At 43.0% G+C, this 27,915-nt stretch overlaps 7 protein-coding genes across 7 annotated transcripts; 3 read left to right on the forward strand and 4 right to left on the reverse strand.

Annotated features, from left to right (window-relative positions):
• Window positions 1-3,777: 3,777 nt before the first annotated feature.
• MELLADRAFT_65580 (uncharacterized protein) lies at window positions 3,778-5,194 on the forward strand (the record flags this gene model as incomplete). The annotated part of the gene is made up of 2 exons (XM_007413174.1): window positions 3,778-4,377; window positions 4,490-5,194. The coding sequence occupies 2 exons, from the start codon at window positions 3,778-3,780 to the stop codon at window positions 5,192-5,194; spliced, it is 1,305 nt and encodes a 434-aa protein (XP_007413236.1).
• Window positions 5,195-6,060: 866 nt separating this feature from the next.
• MELLADRAFT_109279 (uncharacterized protein) lies at window positions 6,061-7,053 on the reverse strand (the record flags this gene model as incomplete). The annotated part of the gene is made up of 4 exons (XM_007413234.1): window positions 6,061-6,087; window positions 6,167-6,447; window positions 6,531-6,628; window positions 6,689-7,053. The coding sequence occupies 4 exons, from the start codon at window positions 7,051-7,053 to the stop codon at window positions 6,061-6,063; spliced, it is 771 nt and encodes a 256-aa protein (XP_007413296.1).
• Window positions 7,054-8,417: 1,364 nt separating this feature from the next.
• Window positions 8,418-9,377, forward strand: MELLADRAFT_109280 (uncharacterized protein; the record flags this gene model as incomplete). The annotated part of the gene is made up of 4 exons (XM_007413175.1): window positions 8,418-8,785; window positions 8,842-8,939; window positions 9,019-9,281; window positions 9,354-9,377. The coding sequence occupies 4 exons, from the start codon at window positions 8,418-8,420 to the stop codon at window positions 9,375-9,377; spliced, it is 753 nt and encodes a 250-aa protein (XP_007413237.1).
• Window positions 9,378-10,438: 1,061 nt separating this feature from the next.
• MELLADRAFT_90171 (uncharacterized protein) lies at window positions 10,439-12,465 on the reverse strand (the record flags this gene model as incomplete). Its single annotated transcript, XM_007413233.1, has 3 exons — window positions 10,439-10,603; window positions 10,696-11,145; window positions 11,212-12,465. 3 exons carry the CDS (start codon window positions 12,463-12,465, stop codon window positions 10,439-10,441), a joined length of 1,869 nt encoding a protein of 622 aa, XP_007413295.1.
• A 7,213-nt stretch (window positions 12,466-19,678) lies between these two features.
• Window positions 19,679-20,469, reverse strand: MELLADRAFT_53207 (uncharacterized protein; the record flags this gene model as incomplete). Its single annotated transcript, XM_007413232.1, has 4 exons — window positions 19,679-19,799; window positions 19,866-20,093; window positions 20,164-20,369; window positions 20,434-20,469. The coding sequence occupies 4 exons, from the start codon at window positions 20,467-20,469 to the stop codon at window positions 19,679-19,681; spliced, it is 591 nt and encodes a 196-aa protein (XP_007413294.1).
• A 3,211-nt stretch (window positions 20,470-23,680) lies between these two features.
• MELLADRAFT_109283 (uncharacterized protein) lies at window positions 23,681-24,937 on the forward strand (the record flags this gene model as incomplete). Its single annotated transcript, XM_007413176.1, has 3 exons — window positions 23,681-23,968; window positions 24,058-24,233; window positions 24,337-24,937. The coding sequence occupies 3 exons, from the start codon at window positions 23,681-23,683 to the stop codon at window positions 24,935-24,937; spliced, it is 1,065 nt and encodes a 354-aa protein (XP_007413238.1).
• Window positions 24,938-26,536: 1,599 nt separating this feature from the next.
• On the reverse strand, window positions 26,537-27,841 carry MELLADRAFT_65585 (uncharacterized protein; the record flags this gene model as incomplete). Its single annotated transcript, XM_007413231.1, has 3 exons — window positions 26,537-26,895; window positions 26,965-27,429; window positions 27,802-27,841. The coding sequence occupies 3 exons, from the start codon at window positions 27,839-27,841 to the stop codon at window positions 26,537-26,539; spliced, it is 864 nt and encodes a 287-aa protein (XP_007413293.1).
• Between the last annotated feature and the right edge of the window lie 74 nt (window positions 27,842-27,915).

The raw sequence follows: 27,915 nt of genomic DNA on the forward strand, positions 1-27,915 counted from the left end.
TGTTACAACTCGTTTGCTTAGTTCCAAGCTTTCCTCGAGTTCCCCAGCTAAGCCTATGTACACATATACACGCGGCCTACATGTACAAAGGCCCCTTTCAGAGCAAAGACGTAGCCTCAAGAGTGTTTACTTTAGCAAATCCAGATTTGATGACTGAGGAATCTGTAAACATAGTAGACTCAGGTTTGAGAACTTAGAAGGTTGAAGGGTGACCAGTTGACCCAAGCCATTTACAGCTGAAGGGAAGCTTGTGAACATAATGTGAACAAGTTGTGAACTAGATCCGCGATTGAGCAGAATTGCGGACTCGGACACCGCAATTTTGCTCAATTGGGTTTTAAACTTATTGATTCCCGCGGTGTTAGTGCATGTAGTCAATTTTTGGAATATTTTTTCAAGCTGAAAGAAAGTTACAGCATTTATTACATATAGTTCACACATCCAGATGAGCACATAACTGAGCAAACCTGTATGTACAGTCAACTCCCACTAATTACATACAGTTTGGCGGGTGGTTTTTGCATGCACTTAAAGAAATATGCACTTATAGACCTCATTTTGGCTGGAAAACCCTTTTTTGGCGGCAAAAAATCCTATGCACATAGAGAATTATGCACTTACAGGGATATCAACTTAGAGGGAGTTGACTGTATATGGCAGCCACCTATTCACTCAGCCTGCTGCATATATGTAGTTTGGGTGTCATGGATCAGGTGGTGCAGTGATAGATCCTAATTTTATGAAAAATTGTACTTCTAATCATTTTCCCCTTCCCACTTGCAAAAGTTGAATAATGTTCACAGTGAATGGGCCACAGAGGGAAGCTGAGGAGCTGGATCAGCATTGTCAATGACAGAATTGGAGGAAAACATCTGTTTTGGTTGGTGTTGTGTGAAGTCTATGGATTATTTCTGGAAGGAGAGAGCTGTGTGTTGTAAAGTAGACATATTGTAGTGGGTAGCAGTAGCCATTACAAAGCCTCACAACCCTTTGGTTACTCCCCTTTTTGTTGTCATAAGTGATCGTGCAAAAAATGTGTGTCAATGATTTTAGGTAGAATGGATGGTTAGTGTGTACAATGACAAGCTATTGTTTTGTTTCTCTTTTCATCTTTCTCTGCCATTGTTTTTGTTTGCTATATTCATATTATACAACACATTTAATTATAATCAATAAGTATGCATTTTCTATTGACGTTAGCTATTGGCTAGATGTGATTTTCTGATCCCTGCTCAAGAAGAAAATTATTGTTCACATCTTTTTCAAAATAATTACAATAGGGGGTTTCAAGTCAAAAAAACTTTGTGAAACTTTTTAAAAAAACAGACAAGCTTTTTAAATTTTATGGTGTTTTTTTTTTCTGCAAATATACAGTCAACAGAATCCGGGACACCTAAAAAGATGTCCTGAATTTTTAAATTTTATGGTAAATTTTACTATCTTGAAAAACTTACTGTACTGCAACATACTGTAAATAATTTGACTTGAAACCCCCTAATATTTATCTATTTTGTAATCTTCATTTTGAAACAATTGCATCCATATACACATCTTATAGTAGTATTGAATCAGGAGCAGCATTAGTGACTCTATTAGTGTAGGTCAATTGGTTCTTCTATTGTTATATGTTTCAGATTGAATTTTTCTTCTTTTACATTCATTCTCACAAGCTTTGTCTCACACTGTTAAAACTGCTGTTCTTGCACTCTCACTAAGATACTTATTAGGGTAGATCTTTATAAAGGAACATGTGTTTTCTCTTATCAAACTACCATCCCTGATCTCATATATCTCAAGCTCATAACAATACAATCTTGTCTAGAATTTTCACCTTAATATTAAATATGAGTGTTGAATTACAATAGAAAACACAAGCCAATCTAGAACAGATTAGGGACCAGTCACATATTTCCTGGTTTTTGTACTAGCACTCAAACAAGTCATTTTTCATGTTTTATCATGTTCTTGTCTCAAAATTTGATTTTTTCAATTTGAGATACCATACACAATTAGATTAGCACATTGCTAAGTTTATTCTTGTTGTGCCTCACATATTTTCAGTGGGGCAAGACATCATCAATTCTTCTATCATGGTTCTATGATGACCTTTCATGCCTTAGTCTAAATGCCTCTCATCGCATAGTAAGGAAATGAAAAAGTACATCTCTGGACCACCTGATTTTCTTGCTATTTGAGATTATCATCATGTGCAATAGCGCAAAAGTAAAATCTTCACATTTTGAAAGTTTTTTTTAGGGCAAATCTTCTCATCTTGGACTTTCCAAAATTAAAAGGAGACTAAGAGTCATGGAATTGAGGGGTGCGTGTGTGGCGGTACTTCTGTGAAAAGTGTTGGATTGGTATAAGGTGCTGTTGTTTTTGCATTCCTTCCTCACCCATAAAGCTTTTTTGTTAAGCTATGACAATTGTATTTTATCTATAAAAAAATTTGTGATAAACCCTGATATTCTGAGCCAACAGCCGTCCATCCATCCAGCTCTGCACTCATTAGTCACTCATCATCTTCCCTCCGGCCTTACAACTTCTGTATCTCAATAGTTGTTGATTACTTGAAAGTTGCTGAAAAACTAAAGCATTTTTTGAAAAAAGAGTGCTCTTGCACCATTGATTTCACCAAGATCAAACAAGAGGCAAGAAAGCTCATTTGCTCATTGTCAACATTTGAAGCCTTCAATTTGAGTCTATCTGGTCATTGAGGTGGTCATGGCATAATAGTGATTTGGATCTGGCGTGTAAGATATTTAATTTGAGTCTTGATTTTGCCATAGTGTGTAAAGTGTTTCAAGAATGGATTATCATGGTTAAATTCCATGTTACATCATCCCATAGTGGATTTCATGCGGTTAACAACATAGCTATAAAATGCATGATCAAATTTTGAGATCAGGACCACAAAATTTACAATAAAACACCCTCAACAGGACCCCAGAATGTGCCTACTAAGGGTAGTCTAGTAGAAAAGTACGTTTTGGGCTCCTGCGGAGCTCTGTCCCTGCTAAACTGCTAACTACTTTCCTACCTACACCCATAGCTTTGACAGGGGCTAATCATTCCTTGGACATTCTTGAGGTGTTTTGCAACCTTTTGCAACTGCTTCAAACCCTTGCAAGGTTGGCAATAACTAAAGTCAGAGATGTGTATCATCAATTAGAGCTAGGTATAATCCCATGTAGGGTAACTCTGCGGGAGCTCAAAACATATGTTTCTACTGGACTACCCTTAGTAGCGCATTCCGGGGTCCTCCCTCAATACAGTGGATGCTCTAAGTGTGCCTGGTCCTTAATATCTTCATCCTTGTAAGGCATCAAAAGCGTCCCACGCCCGCCGCATCGGAGCTTTCCGGCGCCCTGCAAGGGTGGGACTTGGTTAAGTGACTCGCGAGGCCATTTTGGTTTACCCGGGGTCCTCTAGCGCCCGACACAAAGCTCCGCATGCGACCCCACGAGGTCAAAATTCATGACCCTACCGTATTCAATCCATCGCTCGTTGAACGGATTATGTTCATATCCCACATAGTGAATTCCTTTCGTTTGATCATGATCAAAGGATCAAGACCCTCCTTGCTCTTTGCCTTTGGCATATCACGCCTTTTGATATGTAGATACACCGAGTACACTCCGCCCTCGCTCGCATTCCTTTGCTCACACACGGCTCTTAACACGAGCTTCGTGTATTTAATTGCGCCTTGCAATGAATGCATAAATGTGCACTGTGATCTTGATCAGCGTCGTGATTAAAGCTACTGTGCCGTCAACTATGTCTCTTCGTATCGTTTCCCTCTGGTCTTCAATTGCCAGCTCAAGCGCCGTGCTCCTCAAGCGGTTGCAAACCTGCTTTTGCACTCGCCCACTGCCCACCAATTCTCTCACTGCATTACCGCCCGCATTAAATTTTGATCACACCGACGATGTAATCAGCAATCGCCTTCGCTCGCTCAACTTGTACTGCACTGAGCACCACTTGCAAGTAACACGTCGTATACGTGATATCGAGCAATTGATACTGGTCACTTTTCTTGACGCATTTCAGCAAATCCTAGCGACGCCCGATCCTGCTGCTGGTTCGCGGCCAAAATCAGAGTATATCAGTCTCTTGGTTCGCGAGTTCGAGCGACTCTATCGACTTCAGCTTGATTCTCTTTTCAACACACTCTCTAAGCCTGTTCGCTCTACACAAGGCATTCGCCCTGCACCCAAGGCGGTCGGTGGGCGACGTCAGGGACGTCCACATATCTTCACCAAGCACCAAACGTCTGTTTTACACGAGTTACTCCAGTACGACGATAAACTGACGCCGGCAGAGAAGACTTTTGTTGGGGAACGCCTTGGACTTTCTAAAGATCAAGTCAACCGTTGGGTGAGTTTTCATCTTGCGAAAAAGAAGCCATGGCAACGTACCCACGTTGTTCCCTTTACCAGTTCTGCAATGCTCGCGCCCGCCGGTCAAATAAGAAACGCGCTTCTGCCAGTCAGACTGGGATAGCGAGCTCTCACCTATCAGCGATAGAACCGATTACCCCATCCACCCTCGTGAGCCTCGCGTGTGCATACCCGTTTTTTGTTTGCAAGCTGACCGCTTTGAATTGCAGGAACATGGTTTGCTTGATCCGCGACTGAGGGAATGGGAAAATGACCCCTCCCAATCGCTTGACAAGCCCATCAATAGTATCAACTCCTACCAAAGTGTCCTTGACTGCAGCGGATCGAATGGTTCCATCACTCAATCGATGCGTCCGGTCACACCTGGCTCAAGTCTCTCTCTCAATTCTCAGCGAACCTATTTGGATTCGCTTTCCGAGGGATGTGTTGTACCATCTTGGAATACGAGCTCAATGTTTGACTCTCCTGTGCCTCCTGGATTATCCAATAAGGACGAGACATCGCCCACCGTATTCAATGCGCCTGCTTCACCGTCAACATCATCTCTTCTGTCGTCATCATCGGCTTCTTTGACTCTGACTCCACCCTCGCAACTTTCACCCAGTTCCCATGACATTCTTCTTACTCCCACCCCGCCTTTACAAGAAATTCCTTCAAATTTGACCACGGGGAAAGATGTTCCATCGCCTTTGCTATCCGATGATTTTCCTGATCTTTTTCTTTTTAATTCCTTTGATCATGAAGCTATTTTCAACTTTTATTCAGGTTGTACTCAGACGCAGCATGCCTCTTGAGATTCCATCTAATTCATCTTTCCTGTCTGACTTGATTTGTGATGTGCGTTTCTGGAGTATCAGGTACTGGAGGTGGTAGACGAACTGTTTCGGGTACACTAATGCCCGTGCCGATGTATGAATTTTATCAATTCCATCTTCAGACCCTGTGGGTTATATTCATCTCATGAAGATCATCGTGCCATCAAACCACATGTTGCCTAGTGACGGGAACGTGAGATTTTCCCTTACATCACATCAAGAACAAACCCTTGTGTTTTTATACAGTACTCCAAGTGATGCGGCGTGCTGAAAATTTGTCTGACGAGTTTACCAGTGTATGTATATCACGAGGCCCAGGGCTGTCCTTGCTTCAGCTATACGAGATTATCTCTCTGATATTTCCCCAAAAAATAAGGCCGAAAGCTGTCAAACTGTTGACTTGAGCACAACAATGTGTACTACTTTGTACTTAAGTTCAAAAGTTAAAGTTTTGCTATATGCGGATGATGATAACATTGGTCATACCCTCATCTGAGTCAGATCTATGGCTTATAAAATTTCTGCCATGTCTCACAAATCCAACCAGATGCGCTAGGATTGTAATCATATTCCCCGGAAAGGATAAGCCTGTACTTGACCATAGACTTCGGGGCTTGTTCACATCATTTACATACAAGGTAAATTTATTCTCGCAGTACAGGATATGCCTGGAAATATGACAAAGCAAAGACCAGTTGTGATCTATTTATTTTTTTCACGTATATGTTCCAATTGTCCTCCTTGTCAATATTAGATACATTTTTGTGATATCCGGACAGAATCCCCCTCCAGATGGATTGGATTCGATCATTTTGTTTTGAGAATGTCTATGGCTGTTTGTTACTTCATCCCCAAGTAGTAGTGACCGTCTCCTGGAATTATCAAAGGGTATCCCAGTCAGAAATGAAGTCCACTCGCGAAAATCATAATCAAGAAACATAAGTTGCTCACAGTCGTCGAAATGTCAACAATCGTTTCTGAAGTGGATTGTAAAATTTCTCCGTCGCTCTCAGAGATTCTCGAGGTTGTGATCATGCTGTACTCCGTTTCCTTTGTCTCGACTTTTTCCTCTTTGAACGCTCGTACAAATTCTTCAAAAGACATAGGACTATCGTCAAACTCTTTTGCTTGAATGCTCAAGTCTTCTGCACCCAAGAAATCCTCAATGGACAGAGCCTTTTCTGAAGATGTTTGGGCATGTGGAAGAGCCACTTTGAGCAACAAATCCTCAACTGTTTTGTGGCAAAATGGTAAGCACTTTGATTTTGTTCATTCTCTTCTTAATCAACATCAACAAGAGCTGTTGAAAACTCACGTGCAGTAATTTTAGCTTGGTTAGACTCTATTTGTTGTGCGTGATACACAGCGTCGGGAACTTCGATGGCCAGTGATTTGAGTTCTCTTGCACTGTGGCTATAAGATTTAAAAAAGTTCAATATCTTTTCGAAGGAAAACTTCATGTAGTTTACCTACAGTGTCTCCTCGGTATATCTACGACCAACCACTTCTAAATATTCCAGGCCATCGGTATCCAGGACTGGGTCCAATGGAATGTACTCGACCATTTGTCCACGAAAGTAACTGCGCTGTAAGTGAGACCCGATGAGTCCTTCTACATTTGATTGAAATTGGTCCGCCGTGTACAAAGCAGTATCTTCGAGCTGTCGGTGAATAAAATCCAGTGCTTTATCTTGCTTGACTCTTTCGTCTTCCAGAAGATTGTAATAACGCTGAAACTCATCTAATCGAGTATCCTTTGGAATTACCCGGCCCATCGTAGTGACAGTCAAGGAGGACAAAGAAAATAATACGAACAAAACTTTGTTATGCATGGTCATTTTGTAGGTGGAGGCTCGATAAACCTTTATATACGAGAAAAGAATCGAAGTCTGAATAGCTTAGAACTGATGTATTTGAACCCACACGAATTCACAGATATAATACACTATAAAGTCACTGAGTATGATGGGTGGAAAGAAGAGCCTGACCGTGATTCTGGAAGTCTTGCTTTAATAGGGTACTGTCTTCGAGTCAGAGTAGCATGTAACCATGGACGTTTGTTCAGGCGGTGAAAAAATGTGAGCGACGTCAGAGTGACCCAAATATTGAACATTAACCCAGCCTCGCCCTCACCCGCCTGGATTGTTGTATCAGGGGGAAATTAAGTGACGATGCAATCGCAACGCGTTATCTTGTGCTGAGCCTGTATCTTGTCGTCGAAGCCCGACAGTCATGGAGGGAACTAGCGCTTCGCTGGACTTTATCAAACAGGTCATCTCTTATGACGCAACCAAGTCTCCAGACTTTAAAGATAGTAGTTTTACACTGATGTCGCCATGGGGACAGACGGCACACGGCGTCTGTGTTTCGCTCACATAGGGAATCAAGATACTTCTTGAAAAACGTCTCAATCAACATGCCCCGATCTGATCAGATCACCAGCAAGCTCACGCCAAAATAAGCATAATCTCAGAAAAAGTGAAAAGCTCCCGACATCTAGGGGTCTGCCGTCAGATTTAGCAGCTTGCCCTTGAACATAAGACGGAGCCCAAGATATGGCTAATACTTGAGTTTCGTCTACGAGTACGGCAAGGCCTAGCTTAACAAAAGTCCCTCAACCAAGCCTAAGTTAGCCGCAAACAAAAGTCCCTCAACCAAGCCTAAGTTAGCCGCAAACAAAAGTCCCTCAACCAAGCCTAAGTTAGCCGCAAGGCTTGTCTACTGGCAACGCACGTCAGGAAGCTCATTTCTTCGGTATCTTTGCTATGATTCATGCTGACGTCGGACGATACTAGACCCTCAAGGCCGAAGTCGATCAGAAACCTACCTGATCTTACCTATCATTGTCTTATCGAGGACCAGCCTCGACAAAAAGCACGGAGTGCATCCTTTGGTATCGAGTCTGACTCTGGGGTGATAAGGCATGTTCCTTCATGAATTGAAGTCTCCTTCATCATCGTTATCAACGGTTGTCAAGCTTTCCCATTAGGGCATTTGAGGCTGTTGGACTTGACCACTAGGTTTCCGCTGAAATCTGTATCTATAAAGCCTGGCAGGTCAAGGGAATCGAAGACCCAGTGTTCCGTTATCGCCGCTAAAATACCCTCCTCTAGATCTTTCTTTGCTCTTTTCCCCCAAATTCTGTTGGCTAAGGTTTCAACGTTCAACTGAGAATAGAAACATCTCCGATTATCCAATTACAATGCCATCTCTTATGAAATATCTGTCAGTTTTGTTTCCTCTGGTGTCATTAGCCTTAAGCTTAGCAATTCCAAACGGCGGACCAATATTCAGTTCTCGAAAAGATACCGTAGAATACGAAAATTTATTCGATAGAGAAAGCCGTTTAGAGAATGATGCGATAGATATCCTTAGCCAACAGCTCAATAACCCAACTCGACTCTCAGATAACATTGTGGAAAGGGTTTTGAAAATAATCATAGACTCACATCTACGACGCACTCTCTATCGTGAAAAAATGGTCGAACGGGTTCCATCAGACACAGTCATTAATACTCCAGGAGTGGAATACATAGCGGGTCTTGGGGCAAGATACATGGAAAAATTGATGTAAGTCACTCGAATTCGCCTTGCAGAACTACACTGATACTGAGAACTCTTTGCAGTCATCATGCTCGACAGATCAAGTCAGATGATGTCAACCTTGTTGAGGCTGCGGAGCTCTTGGGCAAGATCGAGGACGATCAAAGTAGGATCGAGGCTGGTGAGTTATCAATAATGATACGATGAAACACAATAGTTCCCGATCTGACTGAGGCATCGATGCTCCAAAACTCTGCCAGTTGATGATTTGATTTTCTCAATGGCCGTCCCAAGTCATGAAGATAGTGTCTCTACCCCTACGCCGTGCGCTGAAACTCCATCAATTGAGAACCAGAATGAAGCAGAGCCGGAAGCGGTAGATGATGGACAAGACTCCGATGGGAGTGTCGGCCTTGTGTTTGCGGAGTCACCGTCGAAGGATACAAATATAATCAACAAGAAGGAGTATGAAGTGTCCAGTACATCGACGACCTCACCAGATGAGTTCGAAGAATACAAGACCGTGCGTTTAGTTTTATGATTTTGTTCCACTGGCAGAAAACTGATCACGTGGTGTGACGTGTTCTTTTTGTAGGAGGTGATAGCTTCCTGGGAATGAGCAACGGACAGAGCTCAAACTGCTCACCAATCTGTTTGGACTCGATATCGATCACCCAATAAGACATATGCAGGTCTAAACAGAGGACTGAATGTTCATAAATAGCACGTAGGAGCACTCGTGCAAGGAAGAGGAACGGATGTTCTATCTTGTGACAGCCGACTTACCCGGGACAATGTGCTTGCTTTAAGTTGCGGCGACCCTCAATCTTTTGTGTATGGTTGCTACTGCCAAAGGCTTATGAATTTCAGCCCAAACCTTCAAATTGGATGTTCTTTCTCAAAACTCAACATTCCAAGCTTGTAAGACCATGTTTAGGATGCACAGCCTGGCCGCTTTCCGTCTGTAGCTTTTCTAAATGATCAGATTACAACTCTTTTTTCTTTTTTCTCCTTTGTTTTTTTATTATCAAATTGAACTTTCCACTCAAAAACAGCACCTGGACAATCAATGGATAACTGCAGATCAATGTTTGATAAAAGCTATACATGCACAGACATAAGACTGAGGATCTCAAATCTGCTCTCAAATGTTCAAAATGTTAAGTTTTGAGTGAGAACATTGGATTTGGGCATGTGTGGTATCCGTCTGAAGTTCACAAGCCTTTGACAGTAGCAACCATATATATAAACGCAGCAGGATTATCTCTTCAGGAATTTTGTTAGTCCCTATGCAGATAAATGCAGTCTGTATGTCACACAAGGTTTTGTTTGATATTGTAAAATAGTCAAAGTCATGAATTTTTAATTGGTACATTGATAATCCTTACCTTCGAAACCAAGGTTGATTCCAATCTTGTCTGACCATTATCAATTATACGAAGACTTTGTCTACCTCAAGAAGTCTCTTCGATCACTCATCGTCCACTTTAACTTCACAGCCAATCAGCATGAATAGCAGTCTGGAACTATAATACATCGCACCATACAAACGCATCATGTTGAAAAGACACATGAGCTAACTCTAGAGTAAAAAACACGCTGAAAATCAGCTAATGCAGGTACATTGATCACAAAGAAAGGAATTCCATTTATATTTCCTGTAACTTGAAAGAGTCCACATTACGACGTAGTTGAGTTCTGTACACTGATTTTCTCATCCTTCTTATCTGTCGGGGTGATCGGCCGGATCTTGGAGGGAGAATATCGATCTTGCCAATGCGGTCCGACCGCGAAAGTCATGATACCTTTGACAATACCTCGAACATGGGCGGAGTCATGTACGACCTGATCAAGTAAATCAACCGCATATTCAGTACCAATCCATTCAAAGACAAGGTCAGCTCGAGCCAGATAAAAAAATCAGGAAATGCAATCACAGCGCTGGTAATGGTACCAATTGACAATGCAAACGTCAACCTCTCGACCCAAATTGACACCCATTGGTGGCGCTTGATGTTCTTGAGTAACCTCGCCGGTAGTATGTGGTCAATAGCAGCATAAAGTGCTCGCATGGCCACGTACAGGGCCATTTCACCTCGCCGCTTTTTATTTTCGATCATGATGCTCCACCCGGCTAGAAAACTGCCAACTTGCGGGGCGAAGTTGGAATCCATGTATGTCGTTGATACCGGGTTTGTACGGAGTATATTCAAAAGGTCATGGGCGACGGTGGAGCGACCCATACATACACCTGACCAGGTGAGGGCCACAAACGTAGACAGAAAAGCCGCCGAGCGCGATGAGCCTATGAGGATGTGGAAGAGGGTCTTGAGCGGGGAATTGATCCACTTTTCGCGATTGAAGAGAATTGCCGGGACAGTGAAAACCTAGATCAAATTGTAGAGAGATTCAGATTTTTGAATTAACTATCTTTGTGACAGTGATCGACTCACTGGCAAGTATATACCCATTCCGCGTCTCCAAGCTTTCATCCACCTTCTCCCAGAGTTTACTAGACAGCTTTCAGAAGCTCCGAGCTTTCCATGGATAATTTCACACGACAATTTGTCAATGAACTCAGGGTCACCCAGCATCGGCTCAAGTCCCATGTTACTTGCAATTGCCCTACCCATTTCACTAATATCATCGCTCAAAGGTTTCTGTCCGTAGACATATTTTCCAGCTTTGCCTAATCGGATTATTCTCAGTAACCGATAGTCCATTTCAGCCAACGCGGTAATCCATTTGACATACGTATGCGGCAATCGTTGGGGCTTGTAGAACCAGCACCACATTATCCTCCAGCAGGACAATTGGAACAGAATAATATCGGAGCATCTCTTGAGGAGTGCGAGATAAGGAGACGAGTATGAGGCGTAGATGAACTGGATGATAGTGTCCAAGGCTCTGACGGTGAAGAATAAGGTCAAGTCCAGAGTTGATGACTGTGGGAACCTCTTAGGCTTCAAGTCTGATCGATTTGATCTGGATGCTAGGGGGTTGGGGGATAGTGAGCCTTCGTCTACCAGTATAGCAGATGAGACCTCGGGTTTGGTCGAGATAGTTGGATAAGGTGTGGTGATTGGATTTAGGGGAGATTGGGTCTGCTTGGGAGTTTGTGTTGTTTGAAGCACTGTGATGGCAATCAGCGAAGCAATCGAGGTGGATGCAAATGTCGAAATCACGTCGAGGATGCGCGTTTCACGTTCACTCAAGCAAATCTCTTCTTTATCCTCTTTGATTGAACGGCCGAGCGGTTTTCGTTTAAGCAAGCGTATGAATCGCCGGCAAACTCTAGCCACAACTCTGTTGGCCCTGACGAGTCGCTCCATAGTCGGCCGAACAGCACTTTCACCCCATCTTCCACCCCCCATCGCGATCGCGCAAGCCATAGCGAATCCATTAGGCCTGAAACCTTTGAGAATCAACTGCACCATGTTGCGAATCAGAGTATATAATGATCTCCCCAATCCTCCCGTTCGATTACGGTTTCTGGACAAGCTAATCAATCTGACGAGAAGCAATTTGACCAAGCTAGGGATGACCTCCGTAGCGTAACCGATCGAGTAGCCTCGTATGAATGGCCACCATGTCGCGTTCTCGGGCCTAGAGAGTGCTCGCGCAAAGTGAGCCTTCACTTCGTTTGGTGAAAGATTGCCCAGCCTTCCGTGATCGAAGGTCGCTTTTGGTTCATCATTTCGTGACATTTTTGAGCTAAGAAAAGAAGATGCTGATTTGGAATTGTCCTCCCGATCTCTCGCATCACTGTCTTTGATGATAGGTAGATGATTGAAGCGAATTAAGCCAAGATCAAATCGGATCACAGGAGCTCAGGAGGTCATTCGCAGTGTTAATCTTGGCCTTCTGGCCTATCAGTCGACGCTGAGCCCCTGTAACAGACAAGCTTGACGTTGACCCGGCGGGTTGAGTACCGATCTGGGTCGAATTAACTCGTAACTCCAAGAGTTTCCTGACATCAACACCACCAAAGTCATCATGCTTCTGTTAAGAAATCATCAAGATTCAAAAGTCATTCAAAGACCCCTCGCTAACCCCCAGTCCCCCTCAAAATGCCCCATTAACCCCCCCTCGATCGCGACCAAGATAATGCGAACGCCCCCCCAAAAATGCGACGATCAATCGTTCCCAGATCGACCCAGACCAGATGATGAACAATTGCTGCTTTATCGGAGAAGAATTCTCACTCAAATGAGGCTCTCTTCCATAGCATAATCACTATGATGTCTTTATTCATTGAGACGATTGACGAATTACGTCAAGAAATCCGAAGTCTGAAAAACGACCGAACATCCCCTGAAATGGACCAACCTCCAATGGTTACCTACCCTCTTCCTGTCAAACCGCATGCCTGGGCTGATCCCTATCCCAAACAGAATCCGCTACCGACCCCCAGACCTCTGCCAAAGAATGCCGACATCAATAAGCTCAAAGCGGCCACCCTTATCATGCACCAGAGCGCAGGTCTAGAACCGTTTAAAGGAATGAAAAGCTCTGAAATTGTACACAGCATCAACTCTGCACTTGCTACGGATAACGCTAAAGTAAATGGATCCCAAGTCATGATACAAAGCGCGTCAGTTTTTAAATCAGGCAATATCCTTATAGACAACACCCATGGACAAAACTTACACACAGAGAATTCAAAACATCTCAAACCAGATACCCGGTACCATTCAACTATGTTTCCACTCAGATAAATGGCCCAAACACCTCAAAGATCAGGGAAGAACCATGGAACAATTGTCCTCAATCTACTTTATAATGATATAGGTCATTGAGTAGCCAAAGGGTGTCTATGTGAATTGTGCAGAATAAAAAGTGAACAGTACATTCAAGGCCCCATAATGTGCTTGAATTGTCTAGATTTGAATCATACCCACTCCTCTTGCCACAATAATGCTTACTGCATTGAATGTGGAGACCCTCATAATTATGGTCCTCAAACCTGTGCAAAAACTGTGCAAGACCAACATGCAAGATCCATGTAAGATTTCTTGCACCAATCTTGCACATTTAATTTTTTGACAACCCCAGCTATTGGGTTCCAACTGGTATAAAGACCGTGCAAGGCCAAGGTGCAAGATCTGTGCAAGTTCTATCAACGCAGCAACAGATACCATACTGGTACCGGTATTGTACCGTACCATATCTGTTCTGCTGAGTACTGTACCGGGAGTACCGTACCTTGGTGCTGGGTACAATACTGGAATGGCTCCAGAGCCAATTCTTTTACCAGGTACGGTACGATACTAAGTACCTGAAAGCCGGGTACGGTACTGGGTACTCTCTAGGAGCAGTACCGGTAAAATGGGTACTGTACCCATACCGTACCTGGTTTTGACCAAGTGAAACAGCCAGGGGCTCACCCACTGTACACCCTTTGTCCTTTTTGGCAAGTGGCTCCACTTTATCACAAACAACTTCTACCGATCTGGCCAAAATGGTATGTGTCTCATCCTTTCCTGTCTAATTATTCTAATAGTAATATTAGCCAAGGTACCAAAGAGGTACTAGCCGCGGTACCTAGTGGTACCTGCCCAGGTACAAAACTGTACCGTACCGGAGCGTGTTATCCAGTTACCGGTACAGTACCGTACCGACCGCTTAATAGAGGTACGGTACTTGCCTTTGAGGCATAAGGCGATCTCAGCCAACAGCTACGGTACTCAGTACTGTAACTGATTTCAGGTACGGTACTGGGTACTCATTTTTTTTAGTACCCTCCTATCAGGTACGGTACTGGTATTGCAGATACAATACCAGTACCGTATCTGTTGCTGCGTTGGTTCTATTCATGTCTTGCACAGAATTTGTACAAAACTTGCACAAATTTTTGCATAGGTTTGAGGACCATAAATGCCAAACTAACAACATGCAAGACGTTATTATTACAACAGTCAGAAGTCTAAGGATAAGATTGATTGCTTGTCCTCTAAATAAAATCACTTGACAAAAAGTCTAGGTTACCCTGTCCAAAACACAACATATAAATTATCCCTCCATCACTAACTGAAAATGAGTCATAAAAACACAATTTTTGCACCAAACAGCTCACCTATTCCACAAATGCCTAATTTATACAAATACCAAACTTCTGTAGATGTATAAATCCCCACCATCCCTCTTTCACTGAAACAATTTCTCAATCCTGCACTTCAATGGTCAAAATTCAATAAAAACCAAGCATGAAGCTCTCACATACCCAGTATATGGTCCTAGCCCTTTGAGGACTGTGATTTAGGTCTCATTCCATTACTTTCCCCTATCACAAGGCCTGGCATCAAATAATGGCCTATGACTGTCAACCTACATCTTGGTCTAACAGACCAAAAGTTTGTACTTATATCTCAAAACTGATCTCAACATGTCAAGCTTGAGTCCTACCCAGCTCAACTGATATCATTTTAGCAGTTGAGACACTCAGAAAGTTAAATTCAGGATTGTGTTGAACTTGTGGGATAAACCTCCCGGATCCCTTAGATGTTTTATTTCACTAGACCAGCGGCTCAGAAAAAACCATAAACACCAGATCCCCACAATCCTGGCTATCAATTCCAGCCTTCACCACCACAGCTGGAACCCCCTGGACCATCATATCACTTATTCTCAAGCCAAAAAAACACATTGCTCCTTCAGCTCTGCTGTACTCAAGCTTGTGTCACCAAAAGGAGTTCCTACCTGTTTTTCCACATGTACACAACCCACAGCAGTAGACCTGGTGTGGTCAAGCTGGAACTACCAAAGAGAATTTTGAGCTGTAAAGTCCTGACAAACTGTGTATCCTGTCATCATGTCTCTTCAAAAACTCTTCTTAATTTTTTGCTTATTCTCCTTTTGAAACACATGTTTTTCTCGTTTTTCTCAAAGTAGCTGCCATCCAAATCCCACATTTCCACAGTAAAATATCATCAACACTACCCCTTCTCTTACCATACTATATTAACAATTCAGATATCAATACAGCAATCATTATACTGTCCAAATGTTATGACCATGCTAGGGAGAGAGGTTTGTCAACAAGGGAGAGGGTCTCTTCTATCAATCCAGGTTTAGTATTGTGATTTTCAGATGAGAGAAAAGAGAAGTCTGTACAACTGTTCTACAAGTCTAATCATGAGTTCTATCTGTGACATGTACCTCATATGTTACTCATGTGTCATAAGTGTGAGTTGTAACACCAAAACCATTTTAGAAGCTGCTCAGGACCAAGGTAAAAGATCAAAACCAAACCCAACAAGCAGAAAGTCTGGTGGAATAAGGACAAACTGAACCTGATTCTCAAGACCCAAAAACAAGCCCAAGATGAGTGATACAATCAAATCTACCCAAACTTGTGCCTGCTATTGTAAATGAAAGAAGCACTTTCAGGAGCAGGCTCTCAAAGCAAAATTCAACCATTGGAAAAAATTCTTAGCTCCTTGCTTGGGCAAAGACTCTTCCAAAGCCTTCTAATATGTTAAGCCAAACATGCCTGGCAAAATATAACCTCTCAATAAACCAGTTGGATCAGTTACAACAGCAAAAGAAGAACAGGTGTCCCTCTTATACCATGGCACCTCAGTTGCCCACACAGCAGATCTCTTGGAAATCCCCCACCTTTTATCCAGACCTTGAGATCCATGAGCTCAAAAAGGGTGTTAATAATCTACCAGACTGTCAAGCTAATGGTGAGGAGAAATTCTCTATTGAAATATCAAATCAGTGTTTCCAGCCACTGGAGTGGAATTGTGTGTTTTGCAAAAGGTTTTTCCCCAAATTCCTGGCTTACCTCAGTCACCATTATCATCAGGGAGAATAGTAAAGATAACTATTCAGGCCCCAATTGCCTTATTAAGTTGCCTTGGTGAATTACTGGAAAACCCCATTACCAGCAGGATCATGTTTTGGACAGAAGCAAGAAATATCATTGCAACTGGCCACATGGTTTGCAGACACCACCACTCAAAAAATGGCACTCCTTTGACACTTTCCTTGTTGATCAAGGAGAAATTAAGAAAAAAGTGGACACTGTACTGTTCCTGAATTTTAAGTCAGCCTACCTGTCAGTTCACAGCAAGAGATTACGGTTCATTCCTCATGAAGATCAATGCCCTAAATACCTTCTCCAATGAGTTCAATGCATTTTTCAGAAAGGATAACTAAGCTGTGCCTTTGGCTTTTATCTCAAGCAATTTTAATATGAAAATGGCCTAACACAGGGGTCACAGTTGTCAGTCATCCTGTACATTATCTATAACTCTGCACTTCTCAGCTCATCCACCATAAATCCTTGTTCTAAGAGCCTCTCTCTTGGGTCATTGACAATGTTTTTTGCGTACTTTTTTCGCCTATATTCAAAGAAAACTTGAAAATTTCAGTACTAATGCTTTCAGATCCCTTGGATGAGCTAGAACACACAGAACTATATTTGATAATGTGACAGCTTCACTGATTCACACCACCAATAAAAGGAATCCTGAAATCCCTAGCATTGAATTTGGAGAAGTACTACTGAATCCTATACAAGAAATCAAGTGGTTAGGGGTTTGGGGTTTGGTTTTGATTCCAAGCTAATATTCAACTGCCATCTACAACACATGAAGAATGTGGGCAAGTTCACCCTAAGCCAACTCTAATGACTGAATAAATGCCATTCAGGACTCTCAAAGGTTAAGAAATTGGTAATCTCCGACCTCATTTCCAGGAGCATTTATGGCGGCATGGTCTGGCTAATGTCTAAAAACTTCAGCGAAGTAAACATGATTTCAACAATTGTACAAAATTCTGCCCAGAAACTCATCCTTGGCGCCTTTCAAGCAACATCAATTGATATGATGAACCACACACATGTATATGCCACTGTTCTACATCACAGCCATCAAACAACATCACAACTTTATTCTCAAAAAACTCAACTCTCCAGACAATCACCCAAAACACAGATTCATCAAATTTGAGCTTGATATAAAGTAAACCAAGCACAAAGGCCCTATTCAAGACATACTACAACTTGAAGACCTCCAAGAACTAGCAAAAGAAGGAGTAAAAAATTGTTATGCACATCCCCTGCCCCTTGGACAAAGGTTTTGGTTAGTCTACACAATCTAGAGAAATCCAGAGACAACACCACACAAGTAGGTCCCCAACAAGTCAGAGAAGAAGAAGAAGAAAATTATATTTTATGTTCCTGAATGGCTCAGTCTCTCTTGAAGGAGGAGGAGATTCAGCGGTCACTAACTCAAGGACCAAATCTACATCAATTCTTCAAGTTGATAAATTTTCCAATCAAAAAGCCAAATTACTTTCAAGCAGCAAATGGCCAACTTAGACAACAAATACCAATCCCTTCAGACATAGCTATCTCGAGCAATAACTAAGGTACACTGAAACACATTCACAATGCCCCCAGGACATCCTTGGACACCTGATCATTGGTATCTGTACAGATATTCATATTGTTACCCACTGATGTGAATATCCTTTTTTAAAAAATCAGACAGACTAGAAAAAGAAGCAGCCTAATATCAAACTGAAAGCACAATACTACCTTTGAATTTAGGCAGTTTAAAAAAGTGAATAAGTGATACATTCAATTTCAAACAACTATTCTTTAAGCCAGGTAAATATTCATACTCATTGAAACCAAAAAATGTTTCTAAAGTCCTGATGAACATGGAAAAGGGTCAAGCAGCGGCTAGGTATCTGTTTCAAGCTGGGATCCTTCAAACACTTACTCATTTCAAAGAAAACTGGCTGACTCCCCCTCTGCAGCACCTGTAATCTGAAAGAGACAACTGAAAACTTTCTTCTCTATTGCAGTTGATCCATGAAGGCAAGGGAAAACAACTGTAACGGTCCCCAAAGGAAGAGCTAAAAGTTAACTGGAGCAACACAAAGAAATTATTGGACTCACCTCAAGTGTTTTTCTTGTTGTCTGATTTTATTTCAAAAACTGGATGATTTGTACATTTTCATTCTCACATACAGGAACCAGCCCAAGGAAAGAACTCATGGTACAAGAGTCAGAGGGTTCATAATCCACAGTCATCAGATAGTCTTATCATCAAAATTTTATCAACCCAACAAGCTAGGCACCCCACCTTGTTTCTTAGATTGGAGGACAAGGGGCCAGCAAATAGCAGGTAGTTCCCATAATTGGACCCCTCAACAAACATTAACACCACCACTACATTCCTGTTGATGCACATGAGAGTTTAGTTTCCCCTTCCTTCCACCTCAGATCAAGTATGAAATCAAGCTTTCAAGGTTGTCAATTGGCATGAATACCCTCAAGATACTGAGCCACAATGGCAAAACAAACATGATGAGATGTGGAATGTGATATCTCTAGTCTAGCAGAGCCAGGACTGCATTGCTCATTTCAGCTCAACATACTGATAGAATGATGCGACGGTTCGGAGTGAACATTCAACTCTGATTCATGCAGAGAGGCAAAGAAGTTGAGCGGTAACTGTCGCTATGGGGGTTGAGAGCAATAAATGATAATGTAGTGTGGGACTTGAGCAGGAAGCAGTACTTGCGCATGGCAAGCTGGGCGAGTGATTGAGTGGGATCAGGTCACAGGTTTGATTTATGGGCAAGTTGGTTTGTACACAATAAAAGCATGATCAGGTGGTTTCGCAATAGGATTTGTCTCAAACTGCGAATGAAGGCGAGACTGTCATGCTCGTGGACAAAACCGGTATAGCAAGATGGCGGCATCGTCACACTGAAAGCTGGGGGATTCGATTCGAACACGAAGTCTCAGACCAGGATACATCAAGAAAATTCAACTATTCAAGGGCATGATTGCGGATGATAGGTATCCTCGGTCAGAAATTCTGGGGCGAGGGGACTGGGATGACTCGTAGGTTCTGAACCGGGACATCAGATGGTGCGTGTTTTATTATCAATCATGATTTAGATTTCTTGGACAGGAGGGAACTCGAAGTGTACGGTCTTTCCGGTAAGACGGTGGTACACTGAAGAGAAGGAATCAAGCTTGTATTCCAATGAGGTGGCGTCCTTCGAGTCAAGGAACCTGCAAGCGAAACCCGCGTCAGTTTCAGAGACCGAGACGAAGAACGTGGATCGACAAGGTACTCACACTTTGATAACCTTGGATCCATCGGTGTGGAAACGGATACGCTTGCCAGTGATCTCGGTGGGATAGACGAGATCTTCCAAGATACGTTCATGGACTTCCTTCAAGGTACGGGATCGAGGCCTTTGTTGTTTCTGCTTGGTTCCTCGGCTGGGCTTTCGCATCATACGGCGTTGTCCAATGAAGACAACGTGTCTGTCAGAAAATTTCTTCTCGAGCTCTCGGGTAAGTCTAACGAGAGTAAGGTAGATGATATGTAAGTGAATTGCACAGCACATCTGGAGTCTAAGGACACTCTTACCGGCCTTGGACTTTGTGGAAAGCCTTGACTTGAGGAACAGGGAGGAAGATGACAATGGCCTTGCGCCCACCCTTGACATCGACTTCTCGAGCAGCACTAATCTGAAGAGGACGTAAGTCGGCCTTCAAGTCAGGGACGTTGGTTTCGAGATCGAGGATGGCTTGGGCAACCTGGAGCTCGATTTCATCGGGGCTGGTTCGAGGGGCCTACATGTAAGGTTTGTCAGAACATTTTGAGGTGGTGAGGTCTCGCATCGGAACAGGCTCTTACATTAGCAGTTCGGAGAATCTTGTTTTGAGCAGACATCTTGATGATTATGGCGGCTGGAATAGGCAGGAGACAGCAAATCTAAACACAATCATGGTGGAAGTAAGCCACATGTGCGATCGCCCTCTAAAAAGCACAAAAGCTTACTGCCGAATCTCGGAAGAAAACAGAAATATCTTGAGGAGTTGACTGACCGTGGTAGCACAGCGGCTGGGCGCGAGCAGACCGGTATAGAGTTGACGAAGGTATGCTGCGGACTGTACATGGGCTGCGCAGTCTCACACATAGGTTTAGAGCCCGAGCCTGACGAGCAGGATGAGCACAGGGCCGGAGTGCCCTACGGACCGGATATCGCGGCCGGTCCTCTTCCAGATGACACCCTTCATGCGCAACTTTCAGCGAGTTTGAGTATGATTGCAGCGATGTAGCTTCAGAAGTCACCTGATAATATTTTCAGGGAAATTTGGCTTGCTGAACTCCTTCTGAATGGTTCATCAAAATTCAAGAACATATGATTTGCTGGAAACAAAGTTGTATCAATTGTGCAAGCTAGGTTTATCGGTGCCAGCTCAGACAGGACTCGGAATGGGCAAAAATTCCGCGTACGGGAATCGAACCCGTCTCTACCGCGCACTTCGCTGTGAAAGGCGGCCATACTAGCCGATATACTAACGCGGATTGAACTTTCTCACGGTATTCGTTATAAGTCCCTTCCGCAAAACTGGAATTAACTCAATCAAGTCCTGCACGCTGACAGCTGAAATTCATCAAGCTGACTCTGCATGTATCAGCATGACACTTGAGAGAAAAAATAATCACATACCAAGCCAAGATGTGAGGGATCTGTTGATCAAGCCAGTGCACACATGTCACACATCCACAGTGACTGTGGTGTGCCTGTGGTTGTATGTGCACTCCATGACACTGATCAAAATGACATGCACCTATCAATATGTTCCAGAATTGTCCCCAGTGTGAGGAGACTGTGGATTCAACTTCCACAATGACGTAGCTCTCAAGGCCTCAAGGGACTTTGTTAAGTTGGATGGTCATTGTGTTCTGGATAATGTGAAATGGGGCTTACGGTTTTGTTATCTGAGAGTCAGACCTCCATGATATTTATACTATAATAATCTGATTGCTGAATATTTCCAGAAACTTTTTCACAACTTTCGTCATAATTCTAGAATTTGAAACCCAAAGCTTTTTGGGTTCTGTATTTCTGATGTGATGGATATAAACTTGCTAGAATGTGCCTATTCACTGTCCACCAGAGTCCAAAAGTAGCTTCCAACAACAAGGCATTGAGGTAACACAGTTGGATGTGGAGATGCATAATTGCCTTAGTCAGCACAAATCAAGGAGAGGTTCTGGTTCAACACCTTGCAAAAAATAAGTCTACATGGATACTGAATGATGTATAGTATATGATCATTGAATGGATCAGTAGATGTAAAGATCGATAAGTTGCAGGGTTTTAGACTTGGAGAACTTGGAAGATGAATGCTCACTGGATATCTGATAGTATTAAGGGATGCTACTTTCTAACCCATTGTTCTTAATCGATTTAAATTCCCTATGATTTACTTCATCATGTTTTATGGGTTCTGATGAATAGATATGGGTGGCATGCTTGTAAGGTTAAATGGTACCATGATGAATATGTATTATCTTCTGCATTTTTATGTCACCAACTCCATTGCTCACTGGTACTTACACCACAGTTCAACCATTCTGAGACTGAATGCGTACAAAAATCCCTAATCTAATGGGATTGAGCGAAAGGAAAAGGCTTGAGAATACGGGTTGTAAAGAAAGGCCGATTGAAGGAAAACTCAGGGTGCTGTCGAAGCCTCAGTAGTTGAGCTGGTGATACGTAATTTAGCAGGGTATTTGAGCCATACGTCTATTCACGCACCAAACATGCCATCCAAGCATATATACTACTGCCCGCCAATGGCCTTTTTGCAAAAGAAGGAAGCCCAAGGCCTCCCCTGTCCCAAATCACAGGTGTGTGACCTATGCCCAAATGTTCATAGCGGTGGTTGACCTCGACAAACCGAGTAATTCGATTTGAGTGCCGTATGATCATCCTCTACGGTTCATGCAATTAATCTACCCTGAGCTGTCCTCACTAACCAAATTGTAGGACTGTTCTTGGTATTTACTCGGAAACCCTACCACATCATAATGATGCGTTAATGAAAATCTCTGGAGAAACATCTGTGTCAAGCTGAGGCGCTCTGCGTTTGACGTTACAAGGTAGAGCAATCAACCGTGAGCAGCGTATGATGGTCAAGAATCAAAGTGGAATTGATATGTTAAATTACAAATTGGTACCTTGCCGGCGTTAACAATCACTTTGGACTGTAGTGAGGAGACAATAGATTCAAGGACAGTCTACACCTATAATGCCGCATTGAGATTTTTCCAAACCCGCAATTGGTAGTAGGGCCATAGGTACAGACTCGACCTGTGTGAAACGTCTTCCGCAGCTTCAGCCTTCGAGGGTGAAACATCGCAAAGGGATAACTCAAATTCAATAACGGGAGGACGAGCAGCCCTGTTGAATCCTGATCTATGTCTCCTGATTCCTAATATCATCACCCCAAATTGTCATCACAAATGACCAAGACCAACGACTCCCAAAAGGGACGCGGATCCTCAATGCCAGCAGACTGCCTTCCGGCTTCACCTTGCGCCACCTGTTTGCGCAATGTAGATGTCTGAGCTACCCCGACAACACCCTCCTTGATCGGAGACGTTGCTAAGCTCGCCGTGACTCTGGTTGATCAAAGCGTCATGGGTCGGAGACTTGCAATTCTAAATCCCAAGCTGTCTTGAATCCTTTTAATTGTTCTTCCCTTGTGATCCCAACGATGCATGTCTCATACTTTCATTCAGCTCATCTCGCAAGCCAGAGCTCTCTGACCTCCAACACCCCAGTGACACAGATACCCTTCAGCCTGACCAATTTTACGCGTTGACTCGGCTCTCTATTACAACATTGAACCCACTCGGATGCGCCACGTTAGTTTGCATTACCCCCTGTTTCACTCCTTTCATCACGCTCATTATCATCAATCAAACTTGTCCTCCCTTTACCAGTGCGATAATCACATCTTCTATCAATTTTTGCACTACAGTAAATTGTTCAGGGTGAACCCATAGTCATCCTGATCTCTCCCGAGTAGCTTCTTCCGCTCTTGAGCTCAGCAAAAGGGACATCCACACAACTTTCATCAACTTGATGTCTTCTTGGGATTGTCTCACGCGTCGTAAAAGGGCGTCGTCTAGTGAACCTCATACGCCTCACTCTGCTCCTGCTCGGCAAATTTGTTTTGAACCACCAGAACGAGAACAAGTACACCGATTCTCTACGCCAGTCTTGAATTCTTCACGCTTCACGCTACTCTCTAGGATCGAAAAAGTATTTTGGACAACTCAACCAACGGACCAAACAATGCTACGTCACCGAACTCCAAAGTCGGCTAGTGTGTGGTGCACAACAGCGCTCAACGGTGCGCCAGCACTTGGAGTAAGCGACCCCCGGCTTCTTTCATTGTCTGATTCGAGGAAGAGAAACGGATTTCATTGTACTAACCTTTCCTTATTTTTCTCTTTCAGGTGCAGCTTCCATCTCCAATACGGGCTCAATCGATATTGCTATACGATAGGAGTAGCCGCGAGCCCGCTGGGGCAATGACGCCTACCAGCAGCCCCTTAACCAAGCTGCAATGGCACCAACAAACACCCCCGTCTTTTACCAAAGGGATCAAAAGACCGGGAGCCCCTGCAATGCTGTGAGGGTATTTCTTAGCAGTCTTGCAACTTTCGAGATACTCTAGTGTTCGTGACGAACCGCTGACGATTCGAAAATTCTGTCCTTTCCGTCTCCTTGCTCAGCATTCTTCAAAAGCCTACAAGACCCGAAGCTCAAGACGTGGTCGATCATAAAGGTTGTCTCACATCCGGCCTAATCCGCCAGTCTCAGTATGCTGTCGTCTCTGAGGCAGCTCCACTCACATGCCAACCACAGATATCTCCAGAACCGACTCCAAAGGAAGAACTTACCTCATTTTCATCACCCTCAAACCCTACTTCTTCCCGCTCTACCAATTCCGATGGAACATCTCCCACCAGTCTTCATTACAGATCGGTTCTTCACCGACGGTCTGCAGAGCTGAAACTACCACCCCCTACGCCTCCACCATCAATTCCTTTACCACCTCTACCCGCCCCACCAGCTGCGCGGCTTCATCAAGAAGTTCTTTACTCAGATAAGAGTATGGTCGTCCCCCGTCATTCTCCTCGATTTCTAAAAGGCATTGTCTCCGACCACATACGCCGAGAGCCGACAAAGCAGCCGAGTAGTCTACGTACGGCTTCATCTCCGCGCACTCCTCCCGACTCATCTACTCCCAGCAAACCCCCTTTTCCGTATTCTGAAAACGCGAAGCAAATACCACCACGGATATATCATAACACTCCACCACTTCCCACATGACCATAACATTCTCTTCCGAAGAACATAGTGTGTCGTGACTTCATAATATGATCTGGTAGTTAAACTTACATCGGACCTCTGGGCAAGGAAGAATAGTGGAATGTATAAAGTGATGGTACTTGAATAAGGAGGGGTCTAATCACATTCACCTAAGATCGTAGCTAACCTACACAACTGATGAAGATGTTAACTCTTTTGCATCCTCTCAACTTTGATATCACGTCTCACACATGTCTCAAAAACAAGTAGTCCAAAGACCTCATAACTGATCTAAACCCCAATTTTTTTCTTATGATGACCATTTCTAGCATCAAAAACCAGTGTATGGAATTTTGTATTTTCATCACATCAGCAGAGAGAAAAAAAATATTTATTAACAAAAAGGTACAATTCGTTCATAGAGACATGTAGAAAGACTCGTCGTGTTAGATGTATTGTAATAGTCTTGGGAAAGTTTATTTTGTAATAATTATTTGACTTGTTAGAATTGGATAGAACTGTTATAAACTAAAGACATTTGATTGTCAATACGTTCGCTTGTTGCTGTGTGGCACCATCCTGGGTACTGGGCACGCTGGAATATAAGCTATGGTTTGAACCTTGTATTTTGACGTATCAACCCATATTTGAGGTAGTGGGCAATGTCACTACCATATCCACGGAGATTCCCAGTGATTCCATCTCAAATTGAAATTGAGGGTCGTGAAGTAATCGGCTTTCTAAACTGCTGCCATCCAATCACACTAAAACAAATTGGGTCCAGTGGGCGTGTAGTCTGTTCATGGGTTCCATGGACAAATTGTTCTATTTTTTTCAGGCAGCCAGTCCCCACTCCTTCAAAGTGAATAGGAGAGATCAGATCTCTCTTTCTCCTTTACAACCTTTTTACTCTTAGCACAATCCCGCCATACACATATTTAGCTTCATATATGCTCTAGTCAAATTCCTCAAACCATTGCCTCGAGGACCTCAATAAAGTTTTTCTCTATTCATTCAACTGCCTTTCAAATTTCGCATTTCACAATCACAATCAAAAAAAGAAAACCCTCGAAAAAAAATCATCCCATTCTTCTTTCCAAACAAAATAAAAGATATATCAAATCCATTCAAAAGAAAAAAAGTATTGGATGATTATTGTTACAAAGAAAAATCAAAGTAAAAAAAGAATCTTGTATTATATAGATCCTAAAGAAAAAGGAAATAATTTTACAATATACTCGGGGAAGGAAAACAATTTCTTCAAAACAACAACATTGAAGAAAAAGTGATGAATGAGAATGGATAGTTAGAAAAAAAGGGAACCCAAAAAGCTTGGTAAGGAATGGAGACCAGAAAGACACTAGAGACAAATGAACTCTTTTGGTGTCAATTGATCTTTTCTTTTGTTTGTAAGTTTGCTTTCTTCCTTCTTTCATGCTGCAAAAAAGGATTAAACAAGAAAAATGAATGAAAAGAAAGACAAGAACATAAACATTGGATTTTTTGATGACCCAGTTTATATCCTTTCTTTCTGAGGACTCAGTCTGACACGAAAACAAGGGAAAGTGATGAGGAAAAAAAGAAATGAAGTCTTGATTAGATAATTATGAATGAGGATCTTTACATTTCATTCACAGTAGGAGGACTACGAGGAGGACTAAGTAATTGTCGAGTATTCGGTTGCGTGTTTTTCCTACCAATCCCAAATTTACCCAATATACTAGTCTTTCTAGACATCCTATTTGATCCTTCAATCTCTCCTTCTTCTGCAGTCATCATCTCAGGTGAATAATATTCAGCTCGATTAGGTAACGGAGGGGATCGAACTCCCTTCTTGATCCTTTGCATCAACGATTTTGATCGTTTCATCGAATTTCCGGCACCACTGTTTCCAACATTTGGCGAAGTTTCGAGATTAGTCGAGTCTGATTTGGATAATGACCGAGGAAAGTTTGGTAAAGATGGAACTGGTGGAATACCTAATGAACATAATAAGATCAGTTTACTCATAGAAATCAAAACATGCGGCAAAAGAGCGCAAGACATACTAGAAGGTACCGGTTTTCCCGATTTCATAGTAGCTTCCATATCCCAAACACTAGCAGCCTTGGCATCCCTTTCTGATCTTCCTCTGGGCTTCCTATCACTCCCGCCTTTAGGTGAGAGATCCGCATGACTGATTTTAACAAATTCTTCGTTCCCACGGGTGCTTGCAAAATCTTCCCATGCTTCTCTGCCTTGAATACCAAACGCCTCTGCTAATCTAGCAGCCTTTGGATCAGCGGCGATAGTACCGGCAGGGTATCCCATACTGACAGACATCGCACTATCGCATGATCTGGTGGGTGGATAGGTGTGTGGACTAGGTTCTTGGGTGTTTTTAGGAGGATTAGGTGGAAAGACTAGGGCTGAAGGATCGAAAGCTGCCATGGGAGCTTGTCTGGAAGGGTTCTTGGAGCCTACATGTCGATTCCGATGTGAAGAAGCTGCATCAAACGGACCATCATGATGAACTGTTGAACGAAAGAAAATGGTCAAGATTCAGCTACATGTGAAGCGAGAAGAGAGATAGACAGATAGACGGACAGCCACCGATAGTGTCAAGAGTGTCGATGAAATCGAGTGGTGCGCCAGCCCGTTTGGATTTCGATGACTTTGACTTTGACGGATTGCCAGAGTTAGAGAGTTTGGTCCTGTGTAGTTAAAAAGAGAGATGATTTGGTAAGCATGTATTGACGTGAAGTGATGAGAATGTGATCGACTGTTGAAAAGAGTGTTTGGTAGTCAAAAAAGAAAGGCAACCAGAAGAATGGAAGGTGTGGTTGGGAATGGAGAAGAGTGTATGGATGAGGATTATACGCACTTGTTATCGGATTTGGATTTACCCAGCGAAGCCGGAGTGGCGGTAGTGGCGGTGGTGGACATCTTGGGGCCACAAAAAGGTGCTCACAAACAAATGAACACAAATTGCGGTTTCAGGCTAGAATGTGTTGATAAAG

Source organism: Melampsora larici-populina, assembly GCF_000204055.1.
Source record: "Melampsora larici-populina 98AG31 unplaced genomic scaffold MELLAscaffold_35, whole genome shotgun sequence".
Taxonomy (NCBI): Eukaryota; Fungi; Basidiomycota; class Pucciniomycetes; order Pucciniales; family Melampsoraceae; genus Melampsora; species Melampsora laricis-populina.